Genomic DNA, 14018 nt, shown 5'->3' on the forward strand with positions numbered 1-14018 from the left:
TTTGGAGATTATGGAGATCTCTATAGTTGCTTCATATTGTGACTTTTTTGTTATTTTTTTTAATTCTATATCTTTTTTTCTTTTTATATCTGATCTTGTTATAGCTAATTTTGGAGTAGCAATTTTATATTGTACAATGGACTTGGTATCGTATTTTGTTTTTAATTTATTCTGGATTGTTTGTGCTTCTTTTCAGATAAAATTTTTAATTCTTTATCGGTACTAGAGTAAAGTGCATGGTGGTGGCAAACAGAAGAATTAGAGATAGAGTTATAGTTACGACTTACGAGATAATTAGATTAATAAAGATAGCTTGAAACTTTTAAATAGTTTTTTGGAAATCTATTTTTTATAGTTGTGAATTAGTTTTAAGAATTTAATTTTAGTATATTGATAATACAAAATATTTTATCTAATTATTTTTAATTTATTTTGGGTTATTTTTTAATTTGAACTTCTTTTCTGATGAAAATTTTAATCCTTTCACAGTGTTAGAGTAGAGTGCATGGTGGTGGCGAAAAGAAGAGTTCGAGATGGGTGAGGTAGAGTTATAGATACGAGATAGTTTGATTAATAAAGATAGTTTGAAAATTTTAAATAATTTTTTAAATATTGAATAATTTTGTCAAGCAAAATTTATTTTTTATGGTTATAAATTAATTTTAAAAGTTTAATTTTAATATATTATTGGTATAAAGTATTTTATTTAATTGTGTAATTATATTTTGTACTAACAATATATTAAAATTAAATTTATAGTTTTAATTATTTTATATGCGTTCAAATTTTTACTTGTCAATTTTAATATTATACTAAAAAATAATTATGTCAAAAAAGTATCACTTTAAAATGATTTAATTCTCTTTTAAATGACAGAAAAATTAATATATTCAATAATAATAATTTTTAGAAAAGTTTAAAACATAAATTTTTTAGACTAAAATATTTATTATTAATCTTTTTAGGATTAGTTATCTTTAGTTCTCACCTGATTCAAAGCATGTATTTTTGTTTCAAGAGCTTTTATTATTGCAAAAAGTAAATCGTTTTATAAAATTCATAAATTTAGAATCTTACAAATGTTTATTATTCCAAGACCAATCTTATAAGTAACAACTTTTTTTTATAAACATTCCAAACTAATTTGCTGATTTTTTATTCTTATAACTAAATGCATTTACATTTTGTAATTATCTTTTTAAAACTTCCCTCCGTTTAAATTATGAAAATATGGTGAATCTTCTAATGGCATTTGGCTCAAACTCTCGACATTTGATCTGCATAATGTTTGTTAAATATGAGCAAACACCAAATGCATCACAATGCCATTGCACTGCAAGTTAAAAATATAATAAACATGCTAAAGAGGGTTAACTTTCATGTGAGTATTATCATACAATTTTATTTTTAATTATTTTTTGGTTACTTGAAGCGGGTTTACAAATTAGAGAGATAAAAATTGGAGATTCCACCTTTATCAAGCCTTGAATTAGGTTAAAAAGATAATCTAAAAGACACTCCAATACTAAAGTCAGTAGAATATAGATAGTGAAAACTTTTTTTTTGTGTGTTTACATATAGGTTGCTTCTTCTTTTTAGTTTTTGTCTTGTGGGGTTGTCGTTTTTCGACATTTAATGCTTATTGTAGCATATTATTGTCGAGATTCAGTGGTTACAAGCTTTGATGACATAGTCGTTGTGGTATCCGACTTTATCCTATGAAGTCGGTCATGGCCTTAATCGCTTCATCAGTTACGTTCTCTTTTGTCTGGAACAGTGCTCCCAACTCAAATTCCTAGACTTGAGTTCTCGGGTCAGGGGCATCTGAGTTCATGAAAGCAGGCCCATTTCTAATTAAAATAAACTAAATAATTTCTTTTAATTTCAAAAATTGTTATAATTTTCTCGTTTCATGAACCGTCAGTTTTATTCTCTCTATGCAATAAATGCAACATTAATTTAAAATTAAATATCTTTTTATATTTTACTTTACCTTTCGTTTTTCATCACTTCTCAAAACTCCACCATTCGTGAACAGTCTTTTCCTTCTCCGCATACGAACAATCTCCTCCTCCTACTTAGCGCACTTCTCCTTTGCTTGTATCTCCTCTCCGTCGAGTTCTTTCATTGCCATTGATTTTTTTTTTTGTTTATCATTTGCAATATTTTTATTCGAGGTTAGTGATTTTGGCATCCTTCTGCTCTTGCGTGTGCGTAGTTTTTTCCTTTTTTGAAGTTTCCTTCCGTCTGTTGATATTTGCACATTCTTTATGTTTGTTGATGCTTTTTGATGCTTCTTGAAGCTTTTCTTGCGTTTTCTTTTGTTCATTTCTTTTTTATTAGGCCAAATGTAGTTGGGACACCATTATTTGAGTGTTTTTTCAAATAATTGATGATTTTGTTTGCCCCCACTTTTTGTGTTTTCTGGACTTTATTTTACATTTTTAAGTTAGCCAAGATGTTGTAGTGTTAGAATTTTTGCTTTTTGGTAGTGGTAGTGACATAGTAGTGGTGTTCCTGTAGGTGATGGCTAGAAAAACGGTTATTGCGACTCGCAGGCGTGGCGATGCGAATTTGCCGAAGTCCCAACCTGCTCCTATTCAAAGGTTGAATAGCGAACTCGAGGTGGACATCTACACATGGGTGTTCGAGGATATTCAAACCACTCCCTCCACCGTTACACAAGAAGAGCTTGATAATCTACGAGAAGTTCAAATTATTCTTGATTCCGACATTAGTAATTTGTATGTTTTTTCCGTGCCGAGATCCGGGGACCGTCTGTGTCACATAAATGAGCACGCTGATACTGTCCTAGATTGGCTATGGATGTATAAAACTCTGTTCTCTGGGCGTGCTCTTTCACAGCTTCATCCTAATACTTGGGCGATTACCCAAGGCTTCGAGCTTCTATGCTCGTTCTTAGATATCGAACCTACACTTAAGGTTTTTTTTCTACTTTTTTACTTTAACAGTCCCGTTTAGGTGTCAAGTTCGTAGGTTCATCTCTTTTCGAGGTGTCCCAAACATAAAAAATTTTTAAGATTGAAGGGGTAGATGGTACTACTTCCTTTTTCCTGACTTTGGAGGGTGTTAAGAGATTTAATCTCTACTGGAAGTATAATGTCTCTTTCCTGAAAATCTGACTTTCCAATGTAAATTCTAATGAACTCCTCAACATCAATTTGTTAATGATACTGCAGAATGAGCGTCCGCTAATTCTGAGGGACATCCTTATAAACGAGTAGTAGGCTGCTCGAAATGCCATCAATAAGCTTTGAATTCTTCGCATCTTTATTTCATTTGTGATTTCTTCATCTCACGAGTTACTTTCTGTCTTTGTTTCCTATGTGACATGGCGGGGGGACTCACAGCTATTGCCGAAATGAAGAGGAGGTTAGCAACCCAACCTTCTATCACGGTTGGAGGCGATAGGATTTTTTCTTCTGCTACTGTCAATCGTCAGCCACAGCCTCGGAGGGTTAAAAAGTGGGGAGGGACAAGGTCCCGAGGTTCACGTTGTGTTGGAGGATTCTCCCGCCAATTCCCCAGCCAGGAAACGGCCCAAGAATATTGGTCAGGATGCCGTTGTTATTTCAATCCCCCCGACCTTTAAGCATGTCTTTGTCAAGGGATTCTGCACGTTTGAATTTGTGGATTAGCACTTTATGAACGAGGACACCAAGGTAGTTCTTACTAAGATGCCCTCTGGAGGATATTCTTCCACGTGTCCAAAGGATGCTCCTGCATTCCGCTACTTATGTTAGGGACTCAGAGGTGAAGATCATGAGTATCCGCTTGGAATTCCTTGCCAAAGACAAGATGATTGCTGAAGCCACCACTCAAATCCAGGATCTCAATAACTCGGTTACCACTCTTCAAAGCAAGTAGACTTTCCTAGAGAATGAAGTGAAAGATTCGAAGTCAGCCCAAGCTGCTTCTGACATGAGGGAGGGGGCCTTGAAGAAGCAGGTTGCCGAGCTGATGAAAAAGATTGAAGAACTTGATCTGTCAGTTAGGAAGGCCGAACAGGCTGTTGTTGATGGTGTTTTTAATGCCGAGAAGAATATTTTGGAACAAAGTAAATTGAAGACTCCTGACTTGGACATCTCCGAAGTCAATGCCTTTAAGAAGGTGGTTGATGGAAAAGTTGTTTCCATATTGTAATTTACATATAATTTTCTTTACTTACCTTTTTAAGTATTTTGAAGTTAGTACTTCAGAATTTGTGATACTTTTTACAGTATCTTCTCCGTTGCTTTTTTGGGACTTAACATTTATTTGTTCCCATTATATTCGAAATTAACTTATTGTTTAGCATTTCATTATTTATTGCTTATTGCTTATTGCATGACTATTTTTCGTTAAATCATTTTAATTCGAACTTTACTTTTAGTTTGATTTCGATTTTTAACGAGTAAAGCGATATTTTTCACGCACAACATTGGATCAATCATAAGACTTAAAAAAGACTTTTTAACAATTCAAATATTTATATAAAAGATTGCAAAAAAAGAGTTTGAGAATAATACAAGTGGGGCCTCGTCAAAAACCTAGATTCTTAGAAAAAAAGTGCCCTTTATTTGGCAAAGTAAAAGTTTCTTGAAGGTTTTATCGTCATCTAAGAAAATCTTTAAATGGGTTGCATTCCAGCTTCATAGGATCTTAGTGCCATCCAAGATCTCTAGCTTGTATGCTCCTTTTCTCATCGTTTCTTTCACTCTAAAGATTCTTTTCCAAATTGAGACTAACTTACCCGTGTTTCTGGAACCCCGGCATCAAGTTTCCTTAGAACTAAATCCCCCTTGGAAACTCCTAGGGTGGACTTTGGCGTTGTATCTCTTGGCTACCCTTTGTTTTAGGGCTTGTTCTGCAAAATTAGCCATTCTCCTGACCTCGTCAATTAGGTCCAAACTTTTGTAGGTTGTCGATGTTCCTAAAAGCATTATTGGGCTTGGCTCTCTAAGTTCTACTAGAATCACTGCTTCCTCACTATAAGTGAGTCTAAATGGAGTCTCAATGGTTGTGGAGTGTACTGTAGTTCAGTATGACCACAGCATTGATCAAACCTCGTCAGCCCAAGAACCAAGATGTTCATCCAATCTCTTCTTTAGCCCATTCAAAATTACCTTATTTGCAGTTTTGGCTTGCCCGTTGCCTGCAGATGTTCCACCGAGGTGAATATTTATTAGATCTCCAGTCTAGACAATAATTCTCGAAATCTCTAGTTTGTGAACTCGGTCCCATTGTCTATGACAATGGACTTGGGAATACCGAAGCTCACTATAATCTCTTTCCAGACGAACTTCCGACATTGGGCAGTACTGATGCTACACAATGGTGCAGCTTCGATTCACTTGGTAAAATAATCTATAGCAACTATAAGATATTTCACCTGGCCAAACCCTTGTGGGAAAGGTCCCAATAAATCTAACCCCCATTTGGCAAATGGCCGCGTTGGAATAATGGACACGAACTCATGGGGAGGCGCCTGGTGGAGGTTGCTGTGTTGCTGACATCTATCACATTTTTTCACATATTTCATAGCATCTTTGATGAGCGTCGGCCAGTAGTATCCAGCTCTGACGACTTTTTGTGCCAACAATTTCTCCACTAAGTGATGTCCAAAGTAACTTTCATGAACTTTCGGCAACACATATATCGTTTGTTGGTCATTCAGACATTTCAATAGCGATTGAGATACACCTATTTTATATAATTGCCCATTTATCATAATGTATTTGGCTGCTTGAAGCCGTAATTTCTTGCTTCTTTAATGTCACTGGGAAAATTCTCGTGTTCTAAATAATTACAAATTGGGTTCATCCATGTGTTGACAGTGGATGAACAAAATGTCGGAACGTCAGGTTTCATCACAGTAGGCTCTATAAGCACCTCCTGTATCAAACTACGAATTTTCATACCAGGCTTAGTGCTTGCGAGCTTGGATAACACATCGGCACAAGTATTCTGTTCTCTAGGTAAATACTTGATTAGAAAAGAGTCGAAAGCCTGCACCTCTTATTGTACTTTCTTTAAGTACTATTGCAATAACAGGTCCTGTGTTTGGTATTTTCCATTGATTTGGAAGATTACTAACTGTGAATCGCTAAACACAGTTACCTCTATTGCCCCGACATGCTAAGCTAGTGCCAATCTTGCATTCAAAGCCTCACACTCAGCTTAATTATTTGAGATAGGAAAATCAAATTTAATGGAGGTCTCGTTCACCGTGTCTTCTCCTTTGATTAGGATGAGACCTGCTCTCCCGTACCGGATATTGGAAGCTCCATCCAAGTGAAGCTTCCATGTCGGTGTGTCGAAGTCAGGGTGCATCATCTCTGCCAGAAAGTCTACCATTGCTTGAGCCTTGATGGCTGAGCGTGGTTCATAACGTACGTCAAATTGTGATAATTCAATAGACCAATTCATCATCCGCCATGCGAGATCAGATTTCTGCAAAACCCTCTTAATCCATTGGTCGATTCGCATGATTAATAAATAACTTTGAAAATATTGGCATATTCGACGTGCCGATGTAAGTAACGCAAAGGCAAGCTTTTCAATTTTTGAATATCGTATCTCAGGTCCTTGAGGAACCTTACTAACAAAGTATACTGGACGTTGATATTTATCCTGATCTTCTAAGACCAAGGCTGAGGTCAGGATCTTTTCAATCATGGATTCACGGATAAATATAGAAATAGAGGCATGACGTGCTTAGGTTTTGCTAATATATGAGGGGAAGAAAGCAAATTTTTAAAATGCTAAAAATCAACCTCACATTCCTCAGTCCAAGCGTAGTCAACATCTTTTCTCATCAAATTAAAGAATGGTTTAGCCTTAGCGGTGAAAGCTCCCAAGAACCTTGAGAGGGCAGCCAACTAACCTGTGAACCTTTGAACCTCTTTGAGATTCCAAAGACTCAACATGTCTAAGATTGCCTAGCACTTTTCAGGATTGGCTTCTATGCCTCTTTGGGTAACCATGAATCCTAAGAATTTACCTCCCCAAACTCCAAACGCACACTTCGCTAGATTCAACCTCATCCTGTGAAGTTGGAGATAGTCAAATACTTCATTCAGGTCATTAATCAGGTCGGAAGCCTCGTTGGTTTTTATTATCATCAATGTAGACTTTCATGTTCTTTTTGATCTGTTGTTTGAAGACCTTTGCCATTGGCCTCATGAATCCTAAGAATTTACCTCCCTAAACTCCAAACACACACTTTGCTAGATTTAACCTCATCCTGTGAAGTCGGAGACAGTCAAATACTTCCTTCAGGTATTTGATCAGGTCAGAAGCCTTGTTGGTTTTTATTAGCATATCATCAATGTAGTATTTTATGTTCTTTCCGATCTGTTGCTTGAAGACCTTCACCATTAGCCTTTAGTATGTTACCCCTGCATTTTTTTAACCAAAAAGGCTTTATGTATAGCAGTAAATTCTCTTAGGGGTGATGAAAGCTATTTTATCCTCATCATCTTTGTGCATCGGGATCTGGTTATAACCACTATAAGCATCTAAGAAACTTAATATCCGATATCTCGAGGAGGAATCAATCATGTTATCTATGTTAGGTAAAGAAAAAGAATCCTTTGGACATGATTTGTTCAAATCTGTGTAGTCTACATATATTCGTCACTTCTCATTAGACTTTTCACCATCATAACATTTGACAACCAAGTGGAATAAGTCAATTCTTGGATAAACCTGTTATCCAGTAATCCCTAGACCTGGCTTTTGACCTCGATTGCCCGGTCAGGTGACATTTTTTAACGTCGGTGTGCAACTGTCTTGAAGTCAGGATTAGTAGCCAATTGATGGGACATGAATGCGGGGTCTTTTCGGGCATATCGGCAGGTTCCCAAGCAAATAAGTATACATTACCTCTTAAGAAATTCTGAAGTTCCGATTTCAAGGGGTAAGGTAGTTCTTTGTTGATGATGGTGTATTTCTCTGGCTTGTCCTCGGTTGGAAAATTTTCAAGCTCTCCATTAGCCTCTAAGCTCGAGTTCTCCTGAATTTGGGATTCTAAGTCAATAAGAAAGATCCCAGTGGACTCTTTGGCCTTATCTCGGAATGTAAGACTAGCTTTGTCGCATTTGACGGGAGACAGTCAATCTCTTTGAATCGTTGCAACCTGATTTTCTGCCGTCAGGAACTTCATGACAAAAAATTTGGTCAAGGTGAATGCGTATAGATTGTTGAGTGTCTTCCTCTACAAAATTACATTGTAGGCTATGGAATCCTGAAGGACAATGAACTCACCCTATATTGCCCTTATGCTCACACCTTTTCCTATAGTGAAGAGGAGGTCCACAACCCCATCCAACTTGATGTAGTGATCTCCCAGACACATAACCCCCGGGAAATGGGATTTCATCAAGTGCTGATCTTTTAATCCCAGAGCATCAAATGTATTTCTAAAGAGAAGGTTCGAGTCTGCGCCGGTGTTGACGATGATTCTTTTCACAATGCCATTACCCAACATGGCTATGATAACCAAGGCTTCATCCTCATCCGATGTAGCAATCAGGAAATCTTCTGCTGTGGACTGGATTACTGGGATACTGGTTACCTTGAGAACTTCAAAGGTTGCAACCTTTACATCCCTTTTGACAACATTGTTGAACCTTGGCAAGCCGTTCCTCCCAACCACCACGATGACTACAACCTGAATTGTGTCTTCTGTACTTTTCGGAGGTTTGGAGTTTCTTGGATTCCTGGTTTTTTGATCTTCGTTTTCGTTACTCCATCTTGACGGCCATATGTGTTGGACAAATTCCAGAAGCTTTCCATCTTGGATTACTTGCTCCAAGGCATCCTTCAGATAAATATAATCCTCAATCTTGTGACCATAGGACTTGTCAATACTGAACTTTTTTAGCGATGCTCTGGGTCGGATTTGTCTTGATTTTGGCAGTATGCCTTGGTGAGAGACTTGTTGATAAACCTCGGCAAGGAGGCCACTAGAGGGTGTAGGAGGTAAACTTTTTGACTCGCGGAACAGGAGGTTTTAGGGACAAGATCTGTCCCAAGTTTCCGCCTTTTTAAGGAGATGGCGTTGGGTTCTTTCTTTTGGTAGAAACCATCTTTAAAATATCATTGTCACGCATGTACGCCAAAGCGATTTGGTGGATTTCTTCCATAGACTTTACATCCTTGGAAGTTAAGTGCCTACGAAAGTCCTCTTCCAACAACCCAGCAATTAAACACAAACATACGACTTCTGGAGTTTGCGTATTCACCTCCAAGAGTGCTTTATTGAACCGATCCAAGTAGTTTCGAATACTTTCACCCACCCTTTGTTCCACCCCCAATAGGGAGTCTGGGTGTTTTGCTTGGGTCCTCCTGGTAGTGAAATGAGCCAGAAATTTGACCTTGATATCAACAAAGGAAGAGATCGACCAATTAGAAGGTATTGTATTAAACCATATTATGACTGGACCCGACAAAGTTATTGGAAATGCTTTGTATCGGATCACATCTTCAACTCCTTCTAAATTCATTCTAGACTTAAAGGCATCAATATGCTCTTGAGGATCCGTCTTGTCGTCATACTTCAAGTCCGTAAGCTTGTCAAAATACTTTGGCAATCGCACTTGGCGTGGGAGGCAAATGGGGTTTGTCCCATGATAACGTGTTCTCGGAATTCTCTATGCCTTTTAGGAATAGCATTCCTCTACGGAGTCCGCCTCCTTTTAGACTAGGCAAATCGCGACTCTTCCCATGCCTGAGAATTGCCATGTCGTCGGGATTACCTTCTCTTCTCTCTACGGCGTGGGGGAGAAGGTGAGGTCTGCCAGTGTTCCCGCCTTTGTTCAGGGTTTTTGGGACGGGACTCCTCCCGTTCCCTGGCCGGACAACTTTGGAAACGAAAATGTCTGGATAATGAGCACTCAGCCAGTTGTCGTTAAAGTTCCAATTGGTAACGCTCCAACTCCTGCACCCTCTGTCGCATTTCTTGCATGGCATGGTGATATTCATCTCCAAGGCCAGCGAAATGACGGGTTTATGAGTTGATGTGTTCATGATTTTCATAGTCGAACGGGACTTCCTCTTGACTTGGTGTGACATCAGTCTCGTGTCTATCCTCCTGTTTGTTGGCTTTTCAAAAGGGTGTTTAGATTAACTATAGAGTAAATTTGTCACTCAACCATTATTCTTTTTAAAGTGGGATTCCCACGGACGGCGCCAAATATTCGTGCTTGGAGCGGGTTTATGAACTGGAGAGATGAAGATTGGAAATCCCAACTTTGTCAAGCGCTGAACGAGGCCGGAAAGACAACCTGCAAGATACTCTGATGTTAAAGTCAGTAGAGTGTAGGTAGTAAGAGCCTTTTTCTATGTGTTTACCTATGGTTGCTTCTCTTTTTTTACTTTTGCTTTGTAGGGCTGCAGTTTTTTCAGCATTTAGTGCTTATTGTAGCATATTATTGCCGATATTCGACAATTACATGATTTGATGGTATAACTGTTGTGATATCCAACCGTTATCTCGTAAAATCGATTATGACCTTAATTGCTTTATTAGTTACATTTTTTTTTATCCAAAACACATGCAATTATTAGTATTCTCCTATGTAGAAGCCAATTTGGATTTAATAAGCTTTTCCATACACTTTATGAATATTTCTTTGCTTTTTAAAATTAAACCTGTTCATTTGGATTTAATAATTCTCCATACACTTTATGAATATTTGTCTTCTATTTTGTATTCGTCCAAATAATAATAATAATAAAAATCACAATTTTTCTTTTATGTTTTATTCTTCCTTCTTATTTTATTTTCTCATCCAAACAAAGAAGAGTAAAATTTTCTAACGTATATATAAGGCGGTGTAACAAACAGGCAGACACAGAGAGTGGAGTGTTCCATTTCAAAATTCAAAATTTGAATAAAGCGAAGAAGAAAAAGAAAAATGGCTTCAGTTTCCGGCAACATGAAGGGTTTCTACAGGCAGAAGAAAAGCAACACCAAATCTTCCAAGAAAGCCTCTGCCAAGTCTTCCAAGAAAGCCTCTGCCAAGTCAGATGCAGCCCAACCTACCGCTCTCGTCTCTCACGAAGGTAAACTTGATCTTCAAGGTCCCTATTCTCTTCTTCAATCATTCTCATGATTCTATTTCCTCTATTAATTGATTAAGGATGGTTTTGTTGAACTGCTGATCAGATGATTACAGTGCTGGCGAGGCAATGCTGCGGCAATTCGACATGAACATGGCGTATGGCCCTTGCGCTGGGATGACAAGGACGGCACGGTGGGAGCGTGCGCAGAAGCTTGGTCTCAACCCTCCACAGGAAATCGAGAAGCTCTTGAAGAGTGGCAAGGTTCAGAACGAGTCCTTGTGGGATGGTCGCATTTAGGAGCTAGGGTTTTTCTTACCCTATGCCCAAAATCGAATCTGTTTGGGTGTTTAGGTTTTGTTTAGGGTTTGATGGCTGGGGTAAAATAGTGTTCAGCTTCTTGCTGGGTCCTATTTCCCTGCTTCTATACCATTATGTTATATCAATGAAGTTCAATATGTTTTGATCTATGTAATATCTAATGTTATTGGACCTGTCTCTAGATGTTAATTAATTCTAGTTAACCTGGTATCAAATCATGGTTTACTTTTCAGGATTTGACATTGTTACTCTTGATCACATCATGATAATGTTAGTTGGGTACTGTCAAAATATTTCAGTGTATTAAATAAATTGGTAGCTTGTCTTTATTTCTGGTTCGAGATATAGAGCTATTTTGCTTGCTTGTCTTTAAGTTTGGAAGGAATCGGTGGAATGATTCTTCATCATTGTAGTGGAGCGAAGAATACAGGGCTAACATGAATATCAAAAGAAGAGAGCATGTTCATTGAAGACACTATTAGGTGTGTCCAACAGGGGAGTATATCGCTGATCTTAGAAGGAATATATCAATTTCTGTATTGTTCAGCCTATAGCCTCCCTATGAAGCATGACACAGGTGAAATGCCTATACTCTCCTGTTAGGGCGTGAAGAAATTTTGGGGTTTAGGGGCTTCAAGCCACTTGATGAAGCAAGAGCTATCGCTCCTCAAAGGTCCATGTAGGAGTATTTGGTGATTCATTGGTGATTCCGCAGCCTATGGTAGGTGTCATCTCGAATTTGACCTTATTATTAGGCATAATTATGGTTGAAGTAATGAAGTTTCCCATTTTAGTTACTCTTATCAATTTGACCACTGAGTCCATGACTAAATCAAATTTGATGAAACAAGTGTTAGATATATGATAGAATTGCTCTATGCATGCAATTTGTTTCAGGCACTAAGGTCTAACGAAGTTGGCTCAAATAAGCAAAGAAAAAAAAAATTCCTCAAAGAGGAACTTCATCTTATTGCTGTACACTATCCAGGTAGTAATTTCTGTGTAGTTTATGTGAAATTTACAATTGCACGAGTTTGATTATCCTTTAATGCAATAATACGGAAGAAATTGACTTCACCAATTGAATAATTCATCGGTGAGTGATTTAATAAATTTCCTACTATTTTGAAGTTAGTTTCTCGTGAATTATGTTAAAACATAAAAGACTTTACCTCACAAATAGATTCTGTCATGTTGATTTTCATTAGCTGCATAAATATGGCATTTTGAGCATTAGGTTCATCCTTCCTCGCATTGAGTTGTCAGACTCAATGTATATTTGATGTTGAGATCTGTTGCTCTACTTAGCTTCATAATTATATTTACAATCAAGACAATCAACAGTGGTATTTATAGCAGGATATTTGGGATGCCGTATTGCCTTCTTTTTTGAAGTAATGAAGTACTAAACACATTAACTTTTCAACATATGTTTCAATTTATGTGGTCAATTAGCTGTTTAAGATGTTAACAAGTTATAGCTGGCTAATTATAATTTACTAATAGTAAGTTATAAAGTACAATGCTATATAAATATAGAATCGCTGCATTTTTGTTTCTTATGTTTGTCTCTTGTGGCTGTCTCATGTCTTTTGTTCTTTTGAAGCTGGCCTTTTCTTATGTTGGTCTCAGATTTTCAAGGATTTCTCCTTTCTTCTATTTAGTCTTTTATGGGTTTAATCACATCACAGTCCCATTTGAATAAATTTAATCTTGTTTTCTTTTTTTTGGAAAATGTCCATAGTTCCTTTCGAAGGGAATTGGAAACAAAATAAGGTAGATTCCTAGATTTAGTTACACACTTTCTGCTTTTTAGTTATCTTACATGTCTTTAGGTGTATTCATTTAATGTCTATATATACCGAAACAGCCTTGCTCATATCTCACTCAATTTGCTAACCACTTGTTGTCTTTTGGTACCTCACATACAAAGCATATGCATTTTGTATGAAGCAGGAGTAGCACATAGATTTTGGTGTTGCTAGCTGTAAAAGTAACAATCTAAAAGACAATGGGAAGGATCAAATGATTTTGGTTGGTATTGCATTTCTGGTTCGAGCAGTGGTTTATTGAGCGTCTCGGTTTGTATCAGATATGCTGGTGACTAAGTATAATATAATTTGTCTTCATTATCTCAAGTTATATATATTTTGTGTATCAACGCTAGAGGTTGGTATCCAATTATTCCAGGTTCAGTTTTTCCTTGAAGCGGTTTGAGACCAATCTTTGAGAATGATCATGCTCCTTACAAGTTGGAGCAGAGATTTGCCCGTTGAAGCTGGTTAAGAGTTGCAGCTGTTGTGTTGGTCTTTACTCAAATGGATGGAAGTGATCAAAGTGACCACAAAGGGAGGATCTGCCATCGCAAGATTATAGGTGTTCCAACTTCCAAAGAAAGGATGCGTACTATAAAATTCTAAGCTTTTCCTCAGTATATTAAGAAAAACTGCGAGTTAATATGGACATACGAAGTTGATGGCAATGATGAATGGGAACAATATCATAATAGAGGCAAGCTTTTCAATGCAATGTGTTGTTCATAGGCACTATACAAGTTAGTCCAGTAATTGTAGATTACGCATATAAGATAACAAACATGGAACTATCAACTATGGAAGGTACACTGCGGA

The 14018-nt window shown here is 37.2% G+C and overlaps 2 protein-coding genes across 2 annotated transcripts; one reads left to right on the plus strand and one right to left on the minus strand.

The window, feature by feature from the left end:
- Positions 1-5350: 5350 nt before the first annotated feature.
- Positions 5351-6489, minus strand: LOC107481513 (uncharacterized). The gene is made up of 3 exons (XM_016101796.1): positions 6229-6489; positions 5811-5895; positions 5351-5703 (listed from the first exon to the last, which is right to left on the minus strand). Exons 1-3 carry the CDS (start codon positions 6487-6489, stop codon positions 5351-5353), a joined length of 699 nt encoding a protein of 232 aa, XP_015957282.1.
- Positions 6490-10843: 4354 nt separating this feature from the next.
- Positions 10844-11623, plus strand: LOC107481589 (uncharacterized). Its single transcript, XM_016101859.3, has 2 exons — positions 10844-11070; positions 11174-11623. Exons 1-2 carry the CDS (start codon positions 10923-10925, stop codon positions 11365-11367), a joined length of 342 nt encoding a protein of 113 aa, XP_015957345.1. The 5' UTR covers positions 10844-10922; the 3' UTR covers positions 11368-11623.
- Positions 11624-14018: the final 2395 nt, after the last annotated feature.

Source organism: Arachis duranensis, chromosome 3 (assembly GCF_000817695.3).
Source record: "Arachis duranensis cultivar V14167 chromosome 3, aradu.V14167.gnm2.J7QH, whole genome shotgun sequence".
Lineage (NCBI taxonomy): Eukaryota > Viridiplantae > Streptophyta > Magnoliopsida > Fabales > Fabaceae > Arachis > Arachis duranensis.

What these genes read in the sequence shown, in the direction of transcription:
- LOC107481589 (XM_016101859.3), top strand. Translation starts at nt 10,923, where the DNA reads ATGGCTTCAGTTTCCGGCAACATGAAGGGTTTCTACAGGCAGAAGAAA. An exon ending in CGCTCTCGTCTCTCACGAAG is followed by an intron (nt 11,071 to 11,173) that starts GTAAACTTGATC and finishes ACTGCTGATCAG; the next exon opens with ATGATTACAGTGCTGGCGAG.
- LOC107481513 (XM_016101796.1), bottom strand. Translation starts at nt 6,489, where the DNA reads ATGCGAATCGACCAATGGATTAAGAGGGTTTTGCAGAAATCTGATCTC. An exon ending in TAATCAAAGGAGAAGACACG is followed by an intron (nt 5,896 to 6,228) that starts GTGAACGAGACC and finishes AGTTTGATACAG; the next exon opens with GAGGTGCTTATAGAGCCTAC. An exon ending in CACATGGATGAACCCAATTT is followed by an intron (nt 5,704 to 5,810) that starts GTAATTATTTAG and finishes TATATAAAATAG; the next exon opens with GTGTATCTCAATCGCTATTG.